This window comes from Grampus griseus (assembly GCF_964374135.1).
Source record: "Grampus griseus genome assembly, chromosome: 3".
Taxonomy (NCBI): domain Eukaryota; kingdom Metazoa; phylum Chordata; class Mammalia; order Artiodactyla; family Delphinidae; genus Grampus; species Grampus griseus.
The window spans coordinates 53,099,664-53,123,556 of NC_139019.1; the positions used below are offsets into that span (position 1 = coordinate 53,099,664).

General features: G+C 41.8%; 1 protein-coding gene across 1 annotated transcript; it reads right to left on the bottom strand.

The window, feature by feature from the left end:
• Window positions 1-8,793: 8,793 nt before the first annotated feature.
• Window positions 8,794-22,538, bottom strand: CD180 (CD180 molecule; the record flags this gene model as incomplete). The annotated part of the gene is made up of 3 exons (XM_082651810.1): window positions 22,367-22,538; window positions 14,320-14,486; window positions 8,794-10,522 (listed from the first exon to the last, which is right to left on the bottom strand). The coding sequence occupies exons 1-3, from the start codon at window positions 22,454-22,456 to the stop codon at window positions 8,794-8,796; spliced, it is 1,986 nt and encodes a 661-aa protein (XP_082507936.1). The 5' UTR covers window positions 22,457-22,538.
• Between the last annotated feature and the right edge of the window lie 1,355 nt (window positions 22,539-23,893).

Sequence of the window (23,893 nt, forward strand, 5' to 3'; positions counted from 1 at the left end):
GTCTTTTTGGTTGAGGTTGAGGTTGCGGATTGTTGAGGAAAACGATTTTCTCTGTAAATACCTAGCAATGTGTTTGGTTTGGGGGATATAGAGTCGATACTTTGCTGCTGATGGCATCATTTACTACAACTTTTTTTTTAATAAGATTTTCGCTCTACCGTTGATCATAATGCAGTAATGAAGCAAAAGGGTTAAACCTGGGTATATGTAAAAGTATAGATGCACCCATATTCGTGTATATACACATCCACCCACGTGTTCTGGTCTGTGGTAGAAAAGAATATTTCAAGGCTACATTTTTTCTACGTTAAAACATTCTAAGTCGAGTTGAAGGTGAAAGAGAGCCCCAAATACACTAGATTGTAAGCCTTCATGTGTATTTTTAACGAGTGATTTTGATAGTACTGTATCTGGCTACCTATACTTCCAGATCTAAAGAACTACTCGAATCACTGCCTTTGGAATCCTCCTCCATCAGAAATGGCCACAACAGATGGAGCTAGCCATTTTCATTTCATTTCATGGTCATCCTAATAGCCATTTTGATCCTGGGCCCAGCTGTCTGAAAGGCCAGTTGTCCTTGTCTGTGGGTGTGTATGTCAACTCCTCACCATAGGTAGAGCAGGGGCTATAAACACACGTCGACTTATTTCTGTTCTTTTGCTTTCCCTTTCTGTTCTCTCGCTTTTCCTTTTCATGCTCTTAAACTCAGGCCTTTATGCTATGAGTCACTAGTCTAAGAAGCACACATTTTATAGTAGTTCTGCACCAGCCCTGCTGTTGAACATAAAGGAAAGTTGCTGGCCGCACACCAATCTGCTAGTACTTAGGTTGAGTCATAAGCATCGGGCATTGGAAGAGGTTTTAAATTTGCTTTTTTGAGGAAAAGTCGGGGGACGGGGTGGGGTTGTGGATTTGGGCATCATAGCATATATTTTAAGGAATAATCAGGACATCAGATACATTTTAATACATAGCTGGGGCCTTATGTTGTAGACGAAGCTTGCTGTTTTTAGCAAGTTCCTGGGTTTCACATTCATTTCTGATGCATCAAGTAGCTCCGTACATTTCATAACATGATCTCTTTATTTGTATGCAAAAAAAATACTGTATTAATAAAGAGCAGCATTTTTGTAACAAAAAGACTTGTTGGAGCTATTTGGTGCTTGAATGTGACTGTCCTTTTTACTTTTGCTAAGCCTTATTTAAATTTTGTATACCATGGAATATGTAGAATTTGTCCAATCATTTTAGTGCTGAGGGGATCTTTTTGTTTGTTTTTTGTTGCAGTTTTCCTTCCTGGTGGATTGTTTTATATTGTAAGACAGCACTTGCTGACATAAGTACTAAGGCACTAAGAGAAAATACACACAGATAAGTATTTATAAGATGCTTGGGATCCGTAGCAGGATTTTTTGTTTTGTAAGAGAAAAAAAAGAATTACCAAGAAGAAATACTAATCCAGCACCCAACCCCCCTCGGGAGTGTCTTAGTATCTTCAGGCTATAACATTGTTCACCTAAGCACAGCTTCATCTTACAGCCCTGTGGATTATAAATCATTCAGTGAGGCTGTAAGCTCCGCTCCAAAAACAAAGGCGTAACTTAAACTGCTTGCTTGTCCTTCATTGTAAAATGAGTTGGCAATGGCCAAAAAAAAAAGAAAAAAAGTCTCCTCCTTGCTCCGAATTTTTTTCCCATGAGGTTTTAGCCATTCCCCATCACTATGTTTTGAATTGTAGAAGAAACAAATATGTTGAAAGATCTTGAATGGGTTTCAAAAACGGTCTCAACATTTATAATTCATACGTGCATTTGGCGGTTGTCATAACCCGATCCTTCTGCACCCAGACATCTAGACAGGCCTGTCGGGGAGGTAGTTTATGGTTTACAGCCTTTGCTTTTTAACTGTCCACTTTCCTTTAAAGCACAACTAGCTGCTTGTTTACAAATGATATTTTTTAATGTATATTTTGTATAGTGTATTATCATTTTTGCCAAATATGTTTTTGCATTTTGGATGGCTACGGAGTACCTAAGGTTGCATTCATGTAATACCTGTTCGTTGTTGTAAACCTCTCCAGTCAGCTGGTAGAAATTCTCCTGTGTTCTATTTTGGTCGGTCTCCTGTGATTGTAAGATGTGCTCCTCGGTAGTATTCCCAGCTGTAGATTTACCAGCTTCAAAGTTTGTTAGGATCTGTGCAATAAAGTGTTTGCAGTCTTATTTTCTCTAAGAAATTCCCTATGGATGTCATAATTGTTGTATATTGAACAAATATTTATACTTATGCAGTTGCATAACATTGAAATAAAAATTTAGCATGAAAAGATAATGACTATTAAGTTTTTTCCCATATACACACATACATAGCGTCTCTAAAACATTACTGAATGTAACTCTCTTATGGAAAGGATGGTTTTCTGCAGATTCCTTTTGGTGAGTGGAATGGTTTGCTAATTTTTTTTAACCCACACGAACATGTTCCATTCTTTGAGATTAAGTCTTCCTTTAAGTCCTTCCTCTGTTTTCTACCAACCTTCTTCCTTTGCTGCAGAACTTGCCAACTTTCACATCATTCTCACCATTTTCCCTACAGTCTCAGGAAGAAGTGTCCTTTCTCCATGACTCCACCTACTTCAATTCTCCCAAAACCTTGCTCCATCAATTACCATTGTGTTCTCTCATCTTTCTTTTCCTCCCATCCTGTCTCCTCCCTCATAATTAAAAAGCATTAAGACCATCAGGAAGGAAGGAAGCAACCTGACATTTATTGTCTGCCTACTATATGTGTACCCTTAGTACTGGGCAAGATGCTTTTTATCTGCCATCTTATTTGAGCCCCAACATAAGCCTCAAACCAGGTGGTGGTGGCATCCCCATTTTACTGGTGAGCAAATAGGCCCAGACAGGCTATGTGACTTACTTAACATATACCCTGTAAAGAGAGCTCGGATTAGAGCGTGGATTTTTCTGGTTCTAAAGCTCTTGACCTTTCTAAACATTACCAGGTATCATGCAATTGAATTCAAGACCCAGGGCCCTCTGTGAACGATCTAAGCCATCTCATTTTCTAAGTTTACATGCAAAAAAAATCATATGGTGCAAAATTACAAACCTGGTGATTGGCGGGAAGCCATGAGCCAAGCAAGCTAATCGTTCTCTGTAATAGGACTCCTTTATTAGTCCTAATTAATTACTAATTAGTCAGTAGGCAATTTCCCTTCTAGATTTTTGGTTCACAACACAAATATTACGTGAAAAAGTGTAGCTCTGTTAACTGCGGAAATTTGCTTACTTCAGTATAGGCCAGACATTAAGGAATTCAGTGGTAGGGCAGTTCACTCAATTTAATTTCCTTCCTGCCAGTATGTTTTTAACACTTTCCACAAAGTCATTTTGTGTTCTTCCTCTTTCTTCCTACCTCCTACCCCAGTTAGTATCGTATGTGTCTCACATATCTAAGAAAGCTGGAAATGACCACAGCTTTGTTGAACCTTGGTTTTATTACTTTCTGTATACTAAACGTCAGTCACTTGGCCCAGGTTCAGGGCCTGAGGTGTGTGGCAGTTCAGACACCTCAGACCCTGTACTGGAAGCATTAGCACCATGCGTCATAAAAAAACATGCAGCAGCATCGCCTGGATTCCTGGGAATCCAAAAGACAAGGTCACCGTCTCTTATCACAGGCTGCCGGTGGGACTGTCAAGCCCAGTACTTGGATGCAGGCAATGAAAGAATCTTCTACCGAGACGGACTGAACATCGAGTCTGTTCAGATGTGGGGAAAAGGAAGATCTGTTGCATATGGTTACTAGGAATTGCGCCATGCAGCTTTACAGAAAGTCTCTTAATAGTGTAAAGCTGACAGACTCTAACAGAGTCATCTGATGTTTCACTGAAGCGCTGCCCGGAGAGGGCTGTCAGAACCTGCAGGTGAAGGATGAAGCATTTACAAGGCCTAAAGCAAGCATGCTGCAGCTACTGAGCCTTCGTATGTCAGCTGGCGTCGCCATATCCTCCAGCCCTAACCTGTCTAAATAAAAAATCTTTTGCCTGAAAGTTCTGTCCCTTTGGCATACATATGCTGTGTGAAACAGTACTGGGCTGAAGTGACTTTCCTCGGCTGGAGGCAGTCCTTTGTAGGGACAGAGGGTAGTTCCTGTGGAGGGCCTCCCGCGCGCGCATCAGTTCAGTGCTACCCAGGAATGCGAGTCCTAGCTCCTCAGCCTATTGCCCCTTTCAAGTGCAGATCCTTAGAACAACTATGGCCCCCTCTGTCCTCAAGGAAAAGGAAAGAGCAACCCAGGAAGCTTGGGCTTGAGCATTCGCATTTGAAATCACAAAGCCTTAGGAAAAGGCTGCTCCTTTCTCAGTACTATCTGTAAATTCTCACTACCTCTTTATTCTTGTGCCTTTGTGAAAACAAAAAACTCTTTAAAAAGAAAAATTCTGATTTTTTTCTTTATTGCACAATACGTGATCAATTGAAGGCAAATTAAAAATACAGAAAAGCAACACAAAATGTTTGATTCACTGCAATTCCCCAGCCACTTTCATTCTTCAATCTATATGGATTTTTATGTTACCAAAAAAAAAAAAAAGAAATAATAGTGGGCATGATGTTTGGTAACCTCTTTTGCTTAGTATGAAATCAGAAATATATTTCAATGTCTATCAATATACTTCTGCAATATTATTTATAATGGCCGCATGGCATTTCATGTTAAGGACATGCCGCATTATTTTCTTTCACGCGCACGTGCACAAGTAGAGAAGCTCAGATGCAGATGTTTGAGGTCATCCTACTCTTCAGTTTTTGGCTCATCAACCTTGGCGCCAAGGTTCATGAAACTTATCCCTACACTCCCATCCAGCCTCCTCTCCTACCCCACAGGCAACTTTGTTAATGGTTTGGTTTTGTGTTCTTAAAAAACATAGGTATCATTGTTCTGTATACATGTATTTTTAATTGATAAAAATCATGTTAATATGTCATTTGGGTTGTTTGTTTGTTTGTTTTCCATCAAGCTCTACCTGTTGGTTCACAAAATGACTCTCATACATAGAGGACAAGGAGAGACCAAAGAAAGAGACAGTCACTCCAGAGTGGTAGGTGGCAGGTCTAATAAGCAAGGGAACTTACCTATGAGGCTTATCTTGGGCTGCCACAAGACGAGGAGATCTCCGCACCCACCTGCCAGGATCTTAAAGGTTGATATAGAAACCTTACCGGGGTTCAGTTGTGTATACGGTGCAGATGATCTCAGCAACACCTGGCTCTCTCAAGGCTGCGTCCTGGAAAATGACTCCCACTGTGGGAACACCACACAGGCTTTACAAGGCCAGGGGAGGAGATGAGGAGACTCCAATTGCCCGGGTCCAGCTTTCGGTTCAACTGGCGATCATGTCCTCTCCATGACCTCCTCCAACACTATATGCTTAAGATTCAACTACCTTGCTGTAGCTGTGTCTAATCCATCACTTCTGGCTACTGTATGATACCCCATGGTGTGCGTCTTACACGTTTTACCTGCCCATTTTCCTAGTGATGAGCTCTCAAATTGCTTTGAACTTCCCCCTCCATAAATAACGCTGTACTGCATATTGTTGTGGAATTGTGAAATTTTGTCATACACACCCAGCTCGGGATTGGTGGGTCACATATTTAATTTGATGAATGTTTGCCTCATGGTCCTAGAATAGCTGCACCAGTCTCCACCCATAAGCAGTGCATTGCAGTTCCTATAATCCTACATCCCACCTACACTATTATCCAGCTTCCTCTTTTTGCCAGACTGATATAAAACTTTATCTCATTTTAACTTGTTTTTCTTTAATTCCTAGTAGTATCAGCATGTTTATGTTGTTATCCCACCCAAGAACGTAGAATGTCTTTAATCATTTATCTCTTTTTGGACGTTTAGGTTGTTTCCAAAGACAGGAGAAAGAGAAAAAGGGTCTCCCAAGCTGTTTAGAAAGCCCATGAACCGACATAAATGGAGACGGGGAAGACAGATGAATGCTCAGGTGACCCGCTGTCTTCCACTTACCTTTGTAGGATCTAAAGGGTAATAGTGGGCATGAAGGGTCCCTAGAATGAGGGGCCTTTCCTGTAGCAACAGTTAGGAAGCTTCCTAGAAGAGCACCTGCTCGGCACAGGCCACGGCAGCTGTGCCCACTTCTGCATTAGGTCCCTTCTGAGCCCAAAACTCAGGGGAAAAGGCCTTGGTCACTGCTAGACTCAGAGCCAATAACAACCCAGCAGTGGCTCAGACTGGCCTCCTCAGAGTGATGCCCTGCCATCCTAGGCCTAGGGAAGGAACGAAGGTAGCTGAAGGGGTGTGTCATGATGTCCTCATATTTCCAGGCACTTTCTTTCTCCCTTTAACACACAGCCTTAAATGACTGCCTTACCAAGTCTCCCTCAGGAAAGCCGAAGAAAACTCCCTTCCCAGCCACCTGTTTTCCCAGATGCTGGTATTCAAGATAATTAAAGCAGCTGATTGTGTGATGTTTCATTTCATTAGTAGAGTGTGTTCTGCTTGCCCTCTCTCACCAGGCCCAGGCCGCCTAGCGCTCAGAGGGCTTTGGTACCCATTCATCTCTGCCACCCCTCCTGGCTTTGAGGGAAGGATGCCTTTGAGCCCAGGAGTTGGGAGTTAGATGAGGATGAGGGAACAAGGTGTAAAATCTTGAATACTTCTTTCTGTTTCCAGAAACTAAAGGGGAAGGAGATGGGACATTTTGGAGTAAAACTGAGGTAATGTGCCTGCTAATTGGCCTTCAGTAAACTGCTGCCTGGGTTAGCTGGGAAGCCCCACTTCTTAACGGTCCTCAAGGCAGGGACAGGGTGAGGTGAGTGAGGCACCCACCCTGGGCGCCAAAAACTCAGTAACAAAGAAGAATAGTATTTTGATGCAACATCAAGATATCAAAACTAATGTAAAGTATCCACAAGGAACAAAAATACCAAAATTTTAAACAAAGGCAGGACGGCTACTCGTGATTTTCCTTTTGCCTCAGGTTCTAATATGGTTCCGCGTGGTGCTGTTGTGGATCCTGGCTATGTTTAAAAACTTTTGATGTTTATCATGGACATTTTTTTGCATTAATTTAAAGTTTTAAAAGGAACTTTTTTGCCTGATTACTGAGTTTTTTGGTTCCCCCTTAAATTTTGCACCCAAATCAACTGCCTCACTCCCCTTACCCTAGCCCCCCCCCCGCCCCCCGTCTTGTGTCCTTAACCAAGAACATCTGGGAAAACTTAGGCTCCTGTGTAGTATTACATGAAAAAACCCCCTAAGGCTGGCAAAGCATTTGCAGTGAAGGTTTATGGCTTTCCTTCACTATTCCTTTGTCTTTCCTGCTTTTCCTGGAGGTACAGAGGTAAAGAGCTGGTCCCCAAGTTTCTACTCTGTTCCACTAATATGCCCTCAACCTAAGGGCTAATCAATTCTCATTGGTTGTTAATCAATTTTTACTTTGGTATCCAATCAGAATTTTATAACTATAAGCTAGCCTAAAATGGGTTATTCAGCTTAATCCAGGCCTTATAAATGCAACACCTGAGTACAAGAGCTCAACTCTCTTGTCTGCCAATGCAGATTTCAGAAGATCAAGCCCTGCATGGGTGTCACCCTTTGGACCTTGAGAAGAAGGCTTAAGTCATTACACTGCCAGCTTCCCTGTTCTCTATCTGCATTTAATGATTTTGTCCCCTCTCTGTTGCTGGTATAATCTTTGCAATACCCCCAGCCTCAACAGAAACTACTGCTCACTAAGGAAGCTTACTGTGTTCCCAGTGGTGAGTGTGCCGGGATGCTTTCTTTCCTCCACTAGTTTTTCATTGTAAATGTGCTATCTCAGTTGCTATCCCCGGTGAATAGGCTTTAGAGAGCTGGCCTGGGAACCAAACCACCATTTATCTCACGGTTCCTGTGAGAAAGAAGCTTCTAAGGACCACACATTCAAATGAGAAGAGCGTTTGGACCGCAGCCCACCTGTAAGTTAGGATCTGTAACATAATAAGAGCGAAAACACCAGGTACGTAGAAAAAGTCTCCTTGGTTCTGAAGTGAGGGTGGCCAATGTGCAAAACTCCTAAACCCTGGGGGAGGGGCATCCTGGCACGGGTGTCTTTTTTTTTTTTTTTTTTCTTGGAGCTATTTGCACTGCAGAGGCATTGTAGAATCCTTGGAGAAGTAAGGATTAAGGAGGTTAATGCAGTCAATTTGATGGCAAGATTCATTTTTCAACCTCTTCTTTTAAATTCTTTGTTTTCTCTTTGTCATTTAAAATAAGCTTTGAGACTTTATCTCCACTTGTTTCCCAAATGGCTACATTACTGAGAACTCAGACCCAAGCACAATGCCCGAGCTGTGGGGGAGAGAGCTGGGGAGCTGGGGTCCTTGGCACTGCCAAGCTGTGGGAGTTGATGACCTCCTTTTAGGGTCAAGGTGGGAGGTGCTTCAAAGGATGCTCATGAATGGAAGTGATGGCGTCCTAGTAGGTTACTCTCCTGGCCCTTCCCTGCCATGGGTCCTCCTCAACTTCTAGCCACCTTCCATGTGAGGAAAAGGCTCTGTGTCTCTCACAGCTGCATCTGGCCCTCTGGCCCTAGTCAGTTTACCTTCCCAGGAGACTTACTAGTTCTGGGATTCAGCAAAGCACAGGGAATCGCTACCCAGCTCCAGGAACCCATCTGAAAAGTCTGGTCACTAACAAACAACATTTCCTTTCCTGAGGGCAATTTTGCTAAACATCTTTATTTTCTATCTCTAGAAATCTTCAGCACTAAATGTGCTGGTATTTCCACCTAAGAAGAAATTTAACTGAAAATATGAGCAGAACGATGAGCAGGAATACAAATACGACAAGAAAGAAAATGCCCATACCCGTCATCCCACAGGACAGTTTGACATCAGACAGCTTAACTCCCCTTAAAGGTGGGGGATCTGCACACACGGTCTCCTCCGAGCCCTCGAGTTTATGCAGGTTTTCTTTGTACCATGTTATGAAATGGATATTTGAGCAAGTGCAGTCCAGGGGATTGTGACTTAAATTAATGGTGCTCTGCTGAGACAAGGTGGGGAGGAGATGGGATGGGATGATGCGAATGTTATTGGCGGCCAGATTGAGGTAGATCCCCTTAAGAGGGCTAAGAGCATCCATGCTATCGCCTGTCAGGCTGTTGTGGCTTAAGTCTAAGTGGCTCATTTTCCCAAGGCCGTGGAATGCTTGCTGGTCTATGGAGAGGAGCTCACAAGAGGATAAAATCAGAATCTCCAAGCTACTCACTGTCTGAAGTAGGTTGGTCTTTGAGAGGCTCCCATCTTGAAAGTGATTCCCCTGTACATTCAGATGCCGGAGATCCAGCAGGCCTTCTAGAAGGTGCCGATTGCTGGTATCAAGGAGGCAGTGAGAGAGATTCAGAACCCGCAGGAGATGGAGGTTTTGGAAAGGACTTTGTGAAGGCTTAACATGCAGGTGGGTAAAGGCCAAATCCAGTAGTTCTAGCCAAGGACATTCTTTGAACGCCTGATCCTCGAGACCAAGGGGCTCATTGTAGCTCAGGTTTAAGTACTGCAAGTGGGGCAGGTTTTTGAGTTGCAGATTGCAACAGTCAGAAGCCTCAATATCACTGTGACTTAAATCAAGTTTCTGAAGATTTTCTAGGTTTTCCAAACACCTGACACCGAGGTCAAGTTTCTGCCTGTTGCCTTTGACAGAGAGGTCTGTAAGGGATGGGAAACTGGCAGCATTGATTTGACACAATTGGTCAAAACTATTTGCATTGAGAACTAATTTCCTGAGAGAGGTCATACCCTCAATTCCAGAGGGTAATCCTTTCAAGTGAGTTGCCGTCAGATCCAACTCCTGGAGTCGAGTGAAGCACCGAAATGTAGAAGGTGAGAAGCCACCGAAATGGTGCTTTTGTAGGTTGATGCTCTCAACAGCCATGTCACAAAGTCCCTCAAATGTGGCTGAAGTGAGGTCTTGGTCATCAGTGTCCTCAAATGTCCCCAGCCAAAGAGACTGAATAGTAGAGTTCTGTAGACCTTTCAATACAACAGACAAGTTGAGAGACCCTCCAAATTTCAAACTTTGAAAGATTTTTGAATTGAAAGCCCCAGGCTCAATGCCTTTAATGTCATTGCCATTGAAGTTAAGGCTTAGGTTCGTGGCCTGTTCCAGAGCGTTTATGTCTTTACTAGAGATGTAGTGTATAGCATTATTCTGAAAATCCAGGACTTTCAGATTCCGTGTTGGGAAGTTTTGTGGGAGATTAATGGAGGAAATACAGTTGCTTCCAAGATGCAAACTTTCCAGGTTTTCCAGGTTGTGCACTGGGATAAACTCAAGACTGGATATTCCTGTTTGGGTTAAGAAAAGATGCTTCAGCAACTTGGGCCCGGTAAGTGATGTTTCTGCCATGAATATCAGGGGATTTCCAGTTAACACAATGGTGTTCAGTTGGTGATGGTTTTGAAAAGTATCTTCATGTACCCAGTTAATCTGGCACCTTAAAAAGATAACAGTATTTAATAAGAATTAATTAGGGAAAAGAAAAAAATTCTGTCACAGTGACCTATAGTAACAAAGCCATCTTTTGTGTATAGTAAAAACAGTGTACATTATTATTCAAAGTAAAACATAATAAACTTTCTTCAGCACCCGCAGATGGCCTGTTGAGTTAATGACTAGCCTCAGGTCTGAACACTCTGATTTAGAATTTTTTTCCAGATATTTTAGATTGAACTCTCAGAGGTTTGTGTTTGGAACAGTTCAGTGGTTTGATTGTAGGCAAAATCAAACTATTATTTACTATTATAAGTGATATAAAATATGTCTTACATACTACATAATATATAACATATGCTATGTAAAGTATGAATCTGTGTCATCCTGGGCAAGTCACAACTTTTTTCAACCTCAGTTTTTTCTTCTCTAAATTATAGCAACGATGATTACTTTGTAGAATGGTTGTGATTCAAATGGTATATATGAAAATGCCCCATAGAAATATGGAACACTAGAGGTTCAGAGACCCATCCTGATAGTACACCTAAAAATACTGGATTATACACACACACACACACACACACAGCTCCCCTGAAGGTCAGTAAGGGAATTACTTAGAAATGCATTGTCAAAGGGAAGCTTGAATCCATAGAACCAAGGGAGTTCTGGAGCAAGTTTTGTCATATCTGTCAATATTTGCCAATCCCTAGTGGCCTAGAGCCTGGGTGTGAATGAGCCACATGGACCAGTGTCAGGAGACAAACTTGGGGACAGGATAGGAGGTCTTATCAAAACCTGCAAACTACCAAGACCCTCAAAGGATCCTTTCAGTGGGTGAACTTAAAAAAGAAAACTCACAGAGGGAGACTTTAAGGATATGCTTTTGTCTTGGCCTTGGCTCTGGGTAGAACAACAACAACAAGAACAACAAGAAAAGTCTCCTCTGAGATCCTTTAACCAGAAGCTTCCACCTATGAGAACTGTAGCCTGAATTTATGCTACCTCTGTGGACTTCCCCAAAGAAACCCAAGTGGAAAATTTAGCTTAAAGCAGTTGCAGGATGGTAGTGACTTTAGGTAACTAGCAGAAGTAAAGAGAAACCTTTTCTGGAGTCATGTACTTACTGAATTTTTTATAAGAAGAACTTTCAAATTTACATAAAAGTAAAGAGAATAGTACGATGAACTTCCATATATCTTTCACACAAATGCAACAATTCTCACATTTTTGCCACATCTGCTTCTTTGCTTCATCTATACCTACTTCTCTCTCCTAAATTATTTTATGTCAAATCCTACGTGTCCATACATATTTCAGTATGCATCTCCAAAAAAAAGGCTTATTTTCCATAGCCATGATGCCATTGTCACAATGAAAATATTAGTAATTCATTGGTATTATCTAGTTCCAGGAAAACATTTTAAACAAAGATTTACACAAAGTTCCACATGATAAGTGAGCTCAAAATAAAATTCAATAAACACATAAGGAAAACACATTAGCTTAAGTCAGCCAAAAAAAAAAGTTCTACAGAATCAGATTTTAAAAGGTAGCAGATGCCAGAGTTATCAGATATATCGGATAATGTGTATGTATATATATATCATATATATGTATATATATATGATATATAAAGAATATATTACATAGCTGATATGTACTGAATATTATCAGAACATATAATAAATATGCTTTCGTCAAACATACGTTTGATATGTTTAAAGGTAACACCAAGAACCAAAAGTATGATGAAGGAAAAAATATTAAAACTGATCTCATATATTTGTAAAATGAAAAATCAGTGAAACTTATTGAAATGGGAGAAGTTAATAATTGAAATTATAAGCCAATGGATAGTTTATACAGGAGATTAAACACAGTTGAAGAGGATATTAATGGACTAGGAGTAAATATGAGAAAATTACCTAGAATGTAGTCCAAAAAACAAAGAGTTGGAAAACAAGAGAGAGAGAGATTAAGATATATAAAGGACAGATAAGAGGATGCAGTATAAGTCTCACCAGAGATCCAAAGGAGATACAGGAGTGAATGGGGGCAAACCGGAGTTCAAATTGATAGTGGCTAGAATATTTTAGAATTGATGAAAGACACCAATCTCAGATTCAAGGAGCCTGACGATCTACACAGTACATCACTGTGATATTACAGAATTCCAAGGACAAAGCGAAGCTATTGGAAATGTCCAGAGAAGAAAAGACAGATTGCCAACATGCGAAAAATAACTAGACAGATAGATGACCTCCCAACAGCAACAGTGGGAGACTGGAATGATAGCCTCAAAGGGCCAAGAAAAAAACAACTGTCCACCTAGAATCATACGCCAGAAAATGCTATCTTTCAAGAATCCGAGTGAAATAAAGATATCTTCAGAAAAACAAAAACTGAGGGAGTTGACTGCTAACAGACACTCACTAAAGAAATGTCTAAGGAGGTGCTTTAGGAGAAAGGAAAATGATTCCAGAGAGGAAGATCTGAAAAGCAAGACAGAAGAATGAGAAAAGGGGATAGAAAGCAAGTTGGTAAAGCTAAGGACACCACGACTGTGTTAAGTAATAAAAACAGTGCCTCATGTGTAGCCAGATAACAGGTGGGGAGGGGAGCAGAGGAGGAGGTTTTAGAAAGTATGAGGTCCTATTTTTATCACTTTTTCAAAATTATCACTTTTTCAAAATAGCAGTAGAGGAAACTAAAAGTCCTTCAGCTACAAAAGCTATCCTGGCCCAACACTTCTTAAAAATGTGGTCAAACTCATCTCATCTGAAAATGAGAAATGATAAAGGAGAGGGAAAGTAAATTTCTTTGTGGCAACACTAGGTAGGTAACAGAAAGATCTGAAAGGGCAAGGCTTTCTCTCAATTGTATCTAACGGAGTCTTAGCTGGGAGGTAGCCTAGGGTTATTTGGGGGACTCTGGACTGGGAGTCAGGAGAGCAGAGTCCCAGTTTCCTTCCCGTGTGACCTTAAGCAAGCTCATAAAATCTCCTTGAACCTCTGTTTTCCCATCTAACACAAGTGGGATGGCAGTATGTACCATACCTACCTCCCAGTGGTTGTTATGCAGATGTGAACGTACAGTGCTATGTATGTGAATACTCTCCTGCTCCGTAGAAGCTTAAGTTGAAGGACCAAAGTAGAATAAGTGGAGCTGCTGCAAGGGGTGCAGACCTCATCCACATACGGAGCCCTTTCCCCCATTACACACACACACACACACACACACACACACACACACACACACACACCCCAGCTGCATTTCCCTTTCACTCTCTTCCCTTATTTTCTTATGATACTTCTGCCTGCTGGTTCACAAGCACTGGTTCAGCATTTAGAATCCTAATTCTGCCTCTGAAACCAAATAATGGAACTCTTTTTTACCAACTTTCAGGAAAAAATTAGTAGATGGCATGTATTTCTCCTCTAATTTTTTTCTTAAAATGTCACACCCATTAATAGTCAACTATGTTAAAATATACTATGATGTGGCATCTGATTTAGTAGAAGATTTATTTTCAGTTTTGTTATTGATATTCCTTAGAACTTCATAAACAGCACTGCTGACACAATCTAGTTTGAGAACAAGCCACTTTCCTCTCCATTGATTGGTGCTTATTTAAATTATATTTAACCTGTATAAAAATATTTCATGGGAAAGGGTAAACATGCAGAATAAGCATGTTGTCCCTGTGCCCCAAAAGAAGGTCGTGGAAACAATTTGAATGCAAGTTGTGTTTTGACCTAAGTAGAACATCAAGCACATGCAAAGAACTCAGATACGTACCTGGTCAAATCCAAGAAGATAAGATTTATGAGTCTGCTGAAGGTTATATTTTGAATTGCAGGCAAGAAGTTAAAGCCGAATTCCAAAAATTCTGTTGTATTTGGTAGAGTGTCAGGAATCTCTCTGAGACCTAAATTTTCACAGTTATATGTCTTGTTGGCTTCTTTCTGATGAGAGAAACAATGTAAATTAATCTCAGACAGTATATGGTATATGGTTGACTATCTAGCAGAATTACATGTTTTATCCTTTGAGCAGCAGTCTTACTTCTAGGAATCTTCACCAAATATAATACTTGGAAAAACACAAAACGACTTATGCATAACATTATTCATTTTAGTATTTTTTTACAATAGCAAAATATTGGCAATAATCAGATTATCCATCCACATAGGACCGCTTGAACAAAATATGGTATATTCACTGAATGGAACCCTGTGTAGCTGAAAAAACGATAAGCATGATCTCCATAAACTGATAATGGAGTGATATACAGGTTTATTGTAAGGTGAAAAAAGCAAGGTGCAGAACGTCTATTAGTATATATTGTATATTGTATATAGTATACAGTATGCTACCTTTTGTGTAAGGAAGGTATGTGTGTATTTTCCTACATTTACAAGGAGAAACCATGGGGAAAAACCGCAAACTGGTTATATTTAAGGGAAAGGAAGGAACCAGATGGAGGAGCGGGGATGAAAACAAGGCTTCCCTGAGCGCAATTTTATAGTTTTGATTTTGGATGCATGGCAATGTTTCCTTTCACTTTGAAACAAACAAATCAACTCTAGATTAGCTTCGACAAAAGAACACGATCAGATATTACATTCTTTGTGACGTGATGCAGTATGAAGTACACAGCACCACCTATGAAGTATTGCCAAAAAAATTTAACCTTAAATCCAATCAAGGCTTTAGGCCTAACTTTCAGTCTATACGTGATTTGGGGGATTTCAGGTAAACAGCACCACAAGGTAGCAGTCAGCCAAAGGCAGAAGGTGGAGCATTCCAGAGCATGACTGACTTCGTTTTATCAACATGTGAATGATGTTTGGCGGAAGTGGAGAGCAAGGGAGTGAGATGAGAGAGGAGGCTGCTCTGATAAAAAGAGACAGATACAAAAGCTACTTCAGAGACATGACCAAAAGATAATAGAATAGCCCTTCTTTTCTAAATATTTTATTGAAGTATACTTGACTTACAATGTCATGTTAGTTTCTGGTGTACATCAAAGTGATTCAGTTATACATATATGTATGTGTGTATATATATATATTCTTTTTCATATTCTTTTCCATTATGTTTTATCACAGGGTATTGAATATAGTTCCCTGTGCTATACAGTAGGACCTTGTTGTTTATCTGTTTTATATAAAATAGTTTGCATCAGCTAATCTCAAACTCCCACTCTAATCCTCCCTCACCGCTACTCGCTTGGCAACCACAAGTCTGTTCTCTATGTCTGTGAGTCTGTTTCTGTTTTGTAAATAAGTTCATTTGTGCTGTATTCTAGATTCCATGTATAAGTGAAATCAATGGTATTCGTCTTCTTCTTTAAGACCTACTTAGTATGATAATCTCTAGGGTCCATCCATGTTACTGCAAATGGAATTATTTCATTCTTTTTTATGGCTGAGTAGTATTCCATTATATATATATATGTACTACATCTTCTTTATCTATTCATCTGTTGATGGACATTTATGTTGCTTCCATGTCTTGGCTATTGTAAATAGTGCTGCAATGAATATTGGAGTGCAGGTGTCTTTTCAAATTATAGTTTTGTCTGTATATATGCCCAGGAGTGGGATTTCTGGATCATATGACATAGAGTAGCCCTTCTTTAGATGCTGATTCAAATAAAGCATTTGGGAAAAGACATTTTATCAGGGAACTTTGAATGAGGACAGGATATTAGAGAATACTAAGGAACTGTGAATTTTGTTAATAATAATGACCTTGCCGTTGTGTAGGAGAAATGTTCTTATTTTGAGTTGCATTTTGAAGGATTTAGAGGCAAAATGACATGATGCTTGGGATTTGCTTTAAAATACTTCGGCAAGAAAGGAAGGAGTGGGTAGCGGAAATCAGTAGGCAAAACGTTGATGGTTGTTGAATGTGGAGTGATACACGCAAGGTTCCCTGTAACTAAGTGCTTTTGTACATATTTAGACATTTTCTTAATACAACCGCTTTTACCTCTTTTTTTTTTTTTTTTTTTTTTTTTGCTGTACGAGGCCCTCTCACTGTTGTGGCCTCTCCCGTTGCGGAGCACAGGCTCTGGACGTGCAGGCTCAGCGGCCATGGTTCACAGGCCCAGCCACTCCACGACATGTGGGATCTTCCCGGACCGGGGCACGAACCCGTGTCCCCTGCATTGGCAGGTGGACTCTCAACCACTGCGCCACCAGGGAAGCCCTACAACCTCTTTTAAAAAGAACTAGCAGCATGGCACAGATCTTAGGTCATAGGTCTTGTAATCTTGAAGAATGACTGAGTTTTAAATCTCTGGAACTGTAGGCTGCTGATACCAGACCTAACATTTGGGCACAGTCCTGCACATAAATTCACAGGACTTCCTCATTCTGGGTCCCCAGGAGAGTCAAGTGTTCTGACGTCTGTTGTTTACTGCTTGCTAGAAGTGCAAACTCAAGTTATAGATCTTGGACTAACTAGGTAACAGTGGGAAGGGGTTAGTTAGAAGCCTATAGAATTGTGGGCTCATAATTTATCTGGATGATGCCTTAGGGTAAAGGATCGTGGGGCAGGTATGAAGGTCTGTTGGGGTATATTTTGCATGGGGAGGCTCCAGGGAAGGAAAGAAATGATCTCCAAGAAAAGTACACTTGGGGATACAAAGAAGAAAGACATCCCAGAACCATAGGCCATCTCTCAGCTCATCTCAGGCTCCATGTGATTTCATCCAACCTTTCAGGCCCTGCTTTCTCTGTGCCACACAGGGGTCTCACTAGATGCCCCACTGAGACTGCCCTGGACTGGGAAAGACCTGCCCCATGAAAGTCTAAATCAGCAGCTGTCCTCATCCTGAGTTGCAAACAGGTCTGCTTAGTTAGAAACAGAAGATGGCACACATCCGCCTTTGCTCTGAAGTGTGACATTTTAGAGGTGTTGCTAATTTAACTGCTTTTTCCTTTATTCACTCCAACTTCTGATTAGTTGGGCACTTTTTTGTAGGTACAGTGAGCATGCTCATTTACAGGAGATCACTGGTTTCCTTCTCTATTGTGACAGTATTAAAAAAGTCACTGATGAAATTGCCACATTTATATTTTCTTGTAATCCATAATTGTTTCGTGGAACCAAAGCCCTTCAGGCACTGCCACAAATCTACATAATGCCCTTGAAATGCACACTTTGCATTTAAAACATATTTGATTGACTGGTGGGGGAAAACACATGCTGCTAGACCCCTCTTTGGTCCCCCTGAACATGGAAGACCTAGAGAGAAGATGTATGTGCAGCTGCTAAGGTCTGGATTAGCTTTGAGGAGACATTTTTCTTTTCTGGTGTCCACTGGCATAGCTGATGTCATATATACGTGGACAAAGGGGGCATTTTCTCAATTCATCTCACTCTATTCTGGTCCGTTAGCAAAAGACTCGACATTGGCAATTCCCTCCTTTTCCAGAATATAATGTGCCCGTGAAAACGAAATTGTATGCTTTACTAAGCACTTCACTGCATTAATGTGATTCCCAAAGTTGGAATGGAGTACTAGCTCTCCTGAGCCAGTGGCCTGAGGGAGCGCCTAGCAAATGGAAAGGAATAGCTCAGTTTCAACCCAGTGAAAACCCAAGAACCAGTGCATGACACTTCCCGGGAGTACTGAGAAGTCCATCACCACGAGCCAGGGTCGTAACACTCAATAATCTCTAGTTACATAAACTGCAATGAACTATCTGCCCTTGATTCCTAAAAAAAGACGCAAATGACAAGAACTGCAGCTCGTAAGAAAATTTGAAAACCAAACACATTTCAGAGACTGTTCTGGGCTCTTGTGCCACGGCTTTCACAGCCACACTCCCGTACAATCACTGCATCTCATTTCCGTGTCTCTTTTGTCTCCTGTAATCTGAAATGATTCTTCAGCCTTTCCTGGTCTCTCCTGGCATTGATTAATTTTTTTTAAGAATCCAGGCTCATAGTTTGCAGAATGTTACTCCTTTGGGGTTTGTATGTTTCCTCGTGATTTGATTCAGGTTATACATTGTTCATAGAACTACATCGGTGAGATTGTATCTTATTCACTGTCAGTTTTCACAGCAAAACTTTCTAGGGGTGAGTTCTGATAGCATAGCACAGGATTCCCGGGCAGCAGAATGATAATACAACGGAGCAGGAAAGGACAGGTGTAAAGGAGGATTGCTGGGTCCTGACTGTGTGGCCACTGCCATTTTGCCCAGGGCTGGGCCAGCTGTGAGGACCACGGGTTCAGTTGCTTTTCTAGGCAGACACCCACCACCGCTTTTGCAGCTCCTGTGGTTTCTCTGAGCCCCACATGACCACTTCTTATAGACCCAGACTTCATCACTAGACCTCAGTCTAGGGTCAGTTTCCAAAGTCACTTTCTCATTCTTCTGCTTTGGCCATTCCATCGCAGACAGGACCCTTCTGGATGTGAACTTAGGCAGCCAGCAGGGCTGAGACAAAGCCAGCTGGTATTCAGGACAACTGCCCCATGCCCGTCCCTAATCCACATCATGGGCATTTGCACTGGGACCTGTGCCGGTCACTTCATCTCCAGCTCCGCCTCAGAGCTGTGCCTTTACACAGAGCAGGACTCCCAAGTGCTACATCTTTGTCTGCAATCCCTTTTCCCTCCAGGTATTCATTTGCATTTTTTTCAATCAGGATCTTATTTTGCTTCTTTCTGCTGCATCTCTAACCCCCTGCCATTCCACAATATTTTCTCTCCTCACAAGGGCTGAGATCATTTTCTGATTTCAAATTCTCTGAGTTTCACGCAAGTGCTAATCCCACTTGTTGGGATGTCTCCTCTGCACTTGGTACCCACAGAAGCCAGCTCCGCTGGGCACGAGGAGTCTGGGACACTGAACGCCAGCCCTCCCTCGGTGATCACTCCTCTATCCAGAGATAGCAATTTGACTGAGCCAAATCACAGAGTAATAATGACTCTCTGAAAATAAAACAAAACACTCCCAAGAGGTCACAGCCCTAAAACTTTGTTGTCAGTCTAACTCCTCCAGGCAAGGGGCACTCCAATTATAAGTGGTTCTTTTTCTGTGTGTCTTGTGGCAGACTGCCCAGGTTCAAATTCCAGCTCTCAACTACCAAGCTGTGTTCTCTGAGCCTCCTTTTTTGCCCAGCTGTAGATCGAGGTTAATAACCCCTGTTGGCAGACCAACTCTGAGGATTAATGAGGTAATAATGTACGTCACTCTCACAAGAAAAGTTAGCATTTCCCTGGATCATCAAAACATCATTGTCATCGTCTAGAGCTATTGGAAAGCCCTTGTATCCATGAACTTGGAGTTCTCTTAAAATAGAGCTCTACTTAAACACTCTCCCCATACCTAGACCCAAAAGACTGTCTCCTACCGTGGTTTTAAGGGGACAGAATAGTCAAGGTGAGCCCATTTGAAATGAGGAGGCATGCCTACACTCCCAAGCAATTATTCAAGAGCACATCTAAAATGTTACCTGAGTCCGAATCACAGAACACTGAATTCCAGCTACTCTCTGCATATTGGTCAGCCTCCAAAAACCTGGTCATAGATCTCATTTTGTTACTTATGATAACATACCTACATGAATACACACACAGCATTTAATCATGGAAGGTTCTGTGTGGAGTATTTACGAGTGTTCGTTATAATATTTTTAGAAGATTTTAGAATTTGTCAAGGTTTGACATTTTTTTCAAACAAAAAGTTTTATTAAAAAATTCATCCTGACTCTTACCTCACATCATAGGCAAAAAGCAATTCCAGATGGCCTGTAAATGTACATGTGAAACTTAGAAATAAATACCAAATGATAAAACTTCCAGAAGAAAGCATAGGATAATATCTCCATGGCCTTGCGCTGGCAAAAACTTCTTTTTATTTTTAAGTTATTTATCTATCTATCTGTCATCTGTCTATCTATCTATTTATTTAGGCTGCGCTGAGTATCCGCTGCTGTGTGTGGGCCTCTCACTGCTGTGGTCTCTCCCGTTGCGGAGCATGGGCTCCGGGCGGGTGGGCCCCATCAGTTGCCGCGCGTGGGCTCAGTAGTTGTGGCTCGCGGGCTCTAGAGCACAGGCTCAGTAGCTGCGGCACGAGGGCCCAGCTGCTCCCCGGCATGTGGGACCCTCCCGGACCAGGGATCGAACCCGCATCCCCTGCATTGGCAGGCGGACCCCCAACCACTGCGCCACCAGGGAAGTCCCGGCAAAAATTTCTTAAACAGAACAGATATGCACTGAAAATAAACAAAGGAACAATGATAAATCAAGCAATATTACAATAAAAGGTTTCTGTTCATCAAAAAATGTCAAGAGAGTGAAAAGGCAAGCCACAGAGTGGGAGAATATATTTGTAATGTGATAAAGAACCTGTATCCAGGATACATGAAGAACCACTACAAAAACAAAATACAGACAACGTAAGAGAAAATGGGCCAAAGACTTGAAATAGGCACTTACACACACACACACACACACACACACACAAGGATACATAAATATACTCAATTTAATTATTTATCAGGAAAATTAAAAATCCCAGTGAAATACCGCTATCCATCAGAAGAGCTAATGTTCTTAAACAAACAATAGCAAATGTCAGTGAGGCTGTAGGGCAGTCAGAACTCATAGCCATTGCTGGTGAGAATAAATGGGTACCAACCCATCGAAAAACTGTTTGGCAATATTTACTGAAGTTAAACATATGTGTGCCCTACGACCAAATACATCTACTCCCTATTATACACCTAATAAATCTTTGTTGACTAGAGACCTAGGTAAGAATATCCAAAGCAGCAACATTCATAATAGGCAAAAAATGGAAAACAATGCAAATGTCCACTAACAGTAGAATGTATACATAAATAGTTTCACTAATAAAACAGAATACCATTCAGTGATTAATGGAGCACATGATGGCCACACACAACATCATATATAACTATCACGTGTTTGATATTGCGTGGAAGCAGCCAGACACAGAAGGGTACACACTGTATGGTCTCACGTACACAAAATTCAAGAAGAGGCAAAGTCAATTTTTGGTGATATAAGTGAGAGTACTGTATGGTCTTGGGGGCTAGTGACCGGGAGGAGACAGGAGAGGGCTTCTGAGGTGCTGAGAAAGTTCTGTTTCTTGATCTGTGTGCTGCTCACATGGATGTGTTCGCTTGGTGAGAACTCACTGAGCTCTACACTTAGGACTGGTGAGCTTTTCTGTATGTATATTTTACTTCAATAAAAAATTTACTGAACTCAAAACAAAACCAAACCCTTGTTTTCAGGATAGGGCCTGATAAATTCATGGTGGTCACATGAACATATATACAGTACGTGTTAATTTTGCTGAAACTGAAGAGGAAGAATGAATGAGGAAAGGAAGACAAGAGGAAGGAGTGGGCAAGCTGGAGTGAATTTCACCTGAAAAAGGGCCAAACTGTTAAATCAAAATCTTCCTCTCCTACCACTTCTACTTTATCTCACTTTTCTGAAGCAGGACTCTTTGGGGAAGTGGCCATGTGCTGGGAGGTTGGACAAACGCTCCTTCATGCTAGGGAGCAGGTTTGGAGGTCTGCTCTTTGCACTGGGACCCTGTTGACATCTTATGTCCCAACTGGGATTATTTGGGGGAAATTGTTTGCAGAGGAAAACAACCCTCACTTCTTCCTACTATGAACCTTTGAGATCATCTCCCCGCCTGAGCTTTTTGGTTCCTTTTTCACTGTAAAGAAAAACTCCTGCACACCTCGTTGCCCTTTTAAGGCTCAGATAGGACTGCACGCTGAATCTCAACATTTCCAGGTGGTTTAATCTGGACAAAGACAAATAGTTTGGACTCACCTCAGTGCACATTGGATCTGAGGAGGTGGCGACTTTACAGCTGGCAGAAATCAGCACCGCCAACAGGAAGCAGCCGACACGGGGAGCCATCACAGGACCGAGGCAACGCAGCTTGGTAGGGTTAGCTAATGCCTGGAGCTGTGAAATCGAATCAAGCTATGATGGCCTCGATAATCTGGCAGCCAGAGAGTGCTCAGAAGGGTAATCTGAGAACAAGAAATGCTGTTGACGGCTCAGCAGTTGGTGGATTTTTGCTGCAAAAAAGGGGAAGTCCTTTCTGCATAGTACCCATTCTTGCCCAAAATAGCTGAGCACCCAGCCTCAGAATGGCCCAGTGCATTTCCTGGCCAACATGAATCAGTTGCGCAGTTCCTTTTCGCTGGTCACATGGACTCTCGGGGTCATGGTTCCTAGTGACCCTAGGCGAGCTTCAACGGTTTGGCCAGCTCCAACAGCTTCTGGTCCCTTTCCATCGGAGAGGTTGTGGGAGCAGAAGTCTGTCCTCACGGAGGAGGTCACCTTGTTAGCTGGCCTAGGTGAGTGACCAGGAGAGGTGCTGGGGCACGCTGGAAGGGCAGAGCACTCTGTGGGGGGCAGAGGGAAAGTACCCTGCAGTGGCACCTGCTGGAGCTGGGAACTAGGGCAAGAGGGAGCAGGGTCATCCCAGAAAGGGAGTGGAGCTGCTGCCTTGGCCACCTTCACAGTACCCACTTCTAGTCTTGGTACAGGAGGAGGACAAATCCATCCCTTGACCCCGTGATTCAGGCCTGCTAAAGCGGCTGGAGTGGAATCCCCTCTTGTTCCCTCCCAAGGTGACCCAGGGAAGTAGAGGCCACTTCCATATACAGAGCAGTCTGACTAAGAGAGAGAAGAGTTAAGGGTGCCAGCCTTGGCTCTATTTTTTCTTAGAAATACCTTCAAAACAGGATTGCAACTACCCTCATTATGATGCAAGATATGGTAGTGACTAAAGAAAGTTAAAGTTCATGTATTCCTCACTGGGCTGAATTTGGCTACCTCAGACACTGTCTGTTCTCCAGTCCTTTGACATATAGGAGATATTTGATGTTACTGTCCTCCCATTCCATTTCCAAGAGCCAATTCGTAGCATCAGAGTTCACAATACCTTGAGAGAATAATACTACTACCACTACTGTGTTACAACTACTAATACGATAATTAGAGTAGCTACCATTTATTGAGCACATATTACGTGTCTAAGTAGGTTTTCTTTTGTTTTATAGATATCTCCTTATCATATACTCTATCAAAGAGGTGCTATTATTTCCCCCATTTTATAGATGTAGAAACTGATGCTTAGAGGAATAAATGACCTCTCCGAGACCACACAAGTAGAAGGTGGTAGACTAGGGCTTCAGATCCAGACAGTCTCACTGCAGAGACTGTGCTATTACTCCTGATAGTTTAAGAAAGGATTTTGCCTCCTGAAAAAGCTGAAGAGTGTACGGTGTGAAGAAAGTTCTTCATCTGGGGATTTCAAAGCAGATGCGAAAAAGCAGGGGGTGG